General features: G+C 50.0%; 1 protein-coding gene across 5 annotated transcripts in view; it reads right to left on the bottom strand.

Annotated features, from left to right (window-relative positions):
• Nucleotides 1–3,284, bottom strand: part of LOC113208475 (uncharacterized) — a 14,681-nt gene that overhangs the window by 6,253 nt on the left and 5,144 nt on the right. The window contains exons 1-4 of one of the 5 annotated variants that reach the window (XM_052275009.1): nucleotides 2,248–2,459; nucleotides 1,963–2,103; nucleotides 897–1,388; nucleotides 8–823 (exon numbers count right to left, since the gene is read on the bottom strand). The exons of 1 other annotated variant lie outside the window; for it this stretch is intronic. In XM_052275009.1, the coding sequence (XP_052130969.1) occupies nucleotides 17–823; nucleotides 897–1,388; nucleotides 1,963–2,103 (1,440 nt within the window). In that variant the 5' untranslated portion in view covers nucleotides 2,248–2,459 and the 3' untranslated portion in view covers nucleotides 8–16. Of the gene's footprint in view, nucleotides 1–7; nucleotides 824–896; nucleotides 1,389–1,962; nucleotides 2,104–2,247; nucleotides 2,460–3,284 lie in introns of those variants that run through there. 3 more of the 5 variants (XM_052275005.1, XM_052274998.1, XM_052275019.1) reach the window with 3 other exon arrangements.

Raw genomic sequence — 3,284 nt, 5'->3', positions numbered from 1 at the left:
GCGGCAATTAATTCAACTAAAATTCCAGTGAGTGACACGATCTGCAAACAACGTCGACAGACGATGGGAATACGCTTCGGATATTTCTTCGCTGCAACACGCAGCCAGCAGACCGATCTGTGCAAATATATTTCTCTGGACGTACAAGGACGACCCGCTGCAAGGCGCGAAGGCCGCAATCCGCCAGCTCCTGGGCCAGGTCGGGGAAGTAGAAGGCCATGTCGGGAGAGAAGGTACAGCATACACGTAGTTCCCGCAGAGATGAGGCATGAGCGCGAATGAGAAGCATGGTGGGCCTGTGCTTAGCATTAATGGCCACCTGAAGCCAAAGCAGCCTGCCATGCTGCGAGGGGGGCAAAGTCAGATTTGGACCATGGTAATTAAACACACACAAGCTGCGCAGCCTGGGCATGCGTTCAACACATCGCAGCTGATTCACAGTCATGTAACACACAGAGAGTTCTTCCAACAGCAACGGTAGGTCCGGGTGGTTAACATTCTTAGCGCATGTAACATCTAGTCTTTTGAGTCCCGACATCTTCTCCACTTCCTCCATGACGCTGGGCTGAGCCTCCCAGGTGTACGGGAACCCCAGCTCCTCGAGGTGTGGCCCCACGACCTGCAGCAGGTCCTCAGAGCCTTCGCCATGTAAGTTCTTCAGCCTGCGAGGAATGGCCCATCGATGCAGGACGTCCCGAAGAATGTCAGCCACTTTTAGACGACCATTGTCGAGGTGTTTGTGAGTTATCTTAAGGGTAGAGATGAGAGGCGGCCCCACGTATGGCGCTGCAGGGGCGTCAGGAACGGCGATGGCGTCGTCAACCTGGAGAGAAAGACAGTGGATGAGCACCTCGTACACACTAACATGAGCACTGTTCACCTGCTTGGAGACTCACCTTTCTCAGCTGGCCGTCCGCCCGCAGCTGCAGCATCAGGCGCAAGATGTCGCCGCACCCACCGCGCTGCACAGAGGCCGTCCAGGCAGAGCCACCCTCCTCTTCGGCAGTGACGGTGCACTTGGCGGAGGTGAGCAGGCGGTGGCTGGCCTCCAGCTGCCGCGCCAGCTGCAGCGGCTCCTCCGCGGCGTCCGACGTGGTGCCCACATCGCCGGCCGCCTCCCGCTGCACCCGCCTCTCCAGGGCCTCCTCCACCTGGCCAAGCTGGGCGACCGACGACTCCAGCTGGCTGTTGAGAGCCTCGACCGCCTGAGGAAGCACCAGGTGCAGCATCTCCACCATCTTCCGCCCCGCATCCGCGCCCCGCTGAAGCTGCTCCAACTCTAGGTCCTTGGTCTTGAGCTTCTTGCAGGGTGGTGCGTCCTCGTTCTCCAGCAACTGGGCGACTAGAAAGTTGTCGGGTAGGTCCTCAGGTCGGCGTTGCCTAAATGCCTAAACCAAGGTTGTAGGAAACAAATAACTTGGGTTGACAGAAATGCAAATTATGTTACATTTTATTCCAGCTGGCAAAATAGTTTTCCACAAAAACCAGTAGAGGTGGTAGTAGGGAGGGCATTGATCCTGGATAACTCTGTTTTGTCAAAATGACATCAAGTGAAGTCAGTGCCAAAGTTTTGTTATTATGGTGGGCTGTTTTGACATCATTTGACATCAAATGACATTACATGATTTAAAATTGACGTCAATGCAGGACAACAATATGACAAAATTTTACACTGACATATCTTGATGTCATTTAGACAAAACCGTATCCTCTGTGGATGGTATAAAACTTGGTAATGCAAACCACATGTACGTGGGCAAACCATAACTCACACTTGCGCTTTCTTCTTTTTCTGTTTTTATCTCAAACCGATTTGATTATGTTTCTCTTATTATTTGGTTTGCTGTCTAACCTAAATTACCCATTCAAACAATTAATTCTTTGTACTACACGTTGAGTGTGTCAAGTGACTCAGATAGAAGAATATTGGCATCAGACACAAGATATTAAGAGCAAACTGACCTTCCTGCAGGTTGGGCACTTCCTCCCCATGTCAGGTTTTTCAACACATTCCTTACAAATGGTATGTCCACAGGGTAAGCACTTAGGACGGTGGGAGTCCAGGTCAAAGTTGACGAAACAGATATCACACTTCAGATTCATCTACAACACAAAGAAATAGCAGTGTCATGATCATAATAAATATATATAATGTACTTTAATCAAGGACGCAAGATGGAAGATCTTGAAACAAAGGTAAAACTGAACCGCTTCACAACCACAAAAGTAACTAAACACTGGACTTACTTTTCCACGAGTATCTGTTCTGCGAACCGCAAGTAAGATGCACCGATGGGCCGTTCAAACCGTCTCCAGCACGAGAAAAACAGAAACTCGCTGTAGGTTGAACTGCAGTTTCAACGTTGAACGAGTAATGAGTTCTCGGAACAAAGGTTATGTTGTTAGTTTGATTTGATGAAAACACTCGGCTGCTACGGTAGAGCCCGCGTTAGAATTTTTCATCTTTTTTTTCTGGTGCCAGTGACGTGGCTTGCGATTGGCTGTGCGGTCTCGACTCACGGCGCAGGCGCAGGGCGCGTGACGCATGAACCACGGAGCCCACGGAGTAACTCCAGTGACCCTCGGTCAGCCCCCATTACTGTTATATCAAGTTAAGCCAAGCCGAACGCGCAAGCCCAAGCCCAAGCCGAAACTCAAGCCCGATGCGACGAATTTTTCGGATTAAAGTTATGTTTTTAGTGTTTTCAGAGTTCATTTTTACGCGCATTGCCGCAGCTAGTGCGTATTTAAGTGCATTTGTGCTACTGGGGCAAGAATTCTGTGTTACTGGCATTACTTTAATCCGAAAAATTCGTCGCATCGGGCTTGAGTTTCGGCTTGGGCTTGGGCTTGCGCGTTCGGCTTGGCTTAACTTGATATAACATACGCCGCTCGACCCAGGTGAGCCTTGCGGAGAGCTGAGCTCTCCAATCCAAGCCCCTAGCATTTCAATAAAGCCGGATGATAGCAAAGGAACGAATAATTTGCTATGGAAATTGAAATGGTGGCTGTTTTTCGAATATACAGCATTCATTGCATTCGTACTTTGTTTTCTTGCAGCTTGTCTAGTTGTTCCTTAGTGAATTTAATAGTGTCAAACAGGAGTTGTTTTCAAGGGTTTGGGACAAATGCAGTCCAATGTGGCAGTCCCCCCCCCCCCTCTCCGATCAGGGGCAGCAATCGGAGAGCTCCCTGAAAACAACGGGAAACGCCTTCTAAATTGACTGAAACAGGGTGAGGTTGGTGGTGGGAGGACGGAAGTGGAGCGTTCTCAGGGAGCTCTC

Source organism: Frankliniella occidentalis, unplaced genomic scaffold (genome assembly GCF_000697945.3).
Source record: "Frankliniella occidentalis isolate FOCC.00 unplaced genomic scaffold, Focc_3.1 Scaffold8, whole genome shotgun sequence".
NCBI lineage: Eukaryota > Metazoa > Arthropoda > Insecta > Thysanoptera > Thripidae > Frankliniella > Frankliniella occidentalis.
This window is presented reverse-complemented; position numbering and strand designations above follow the sequence as displayed.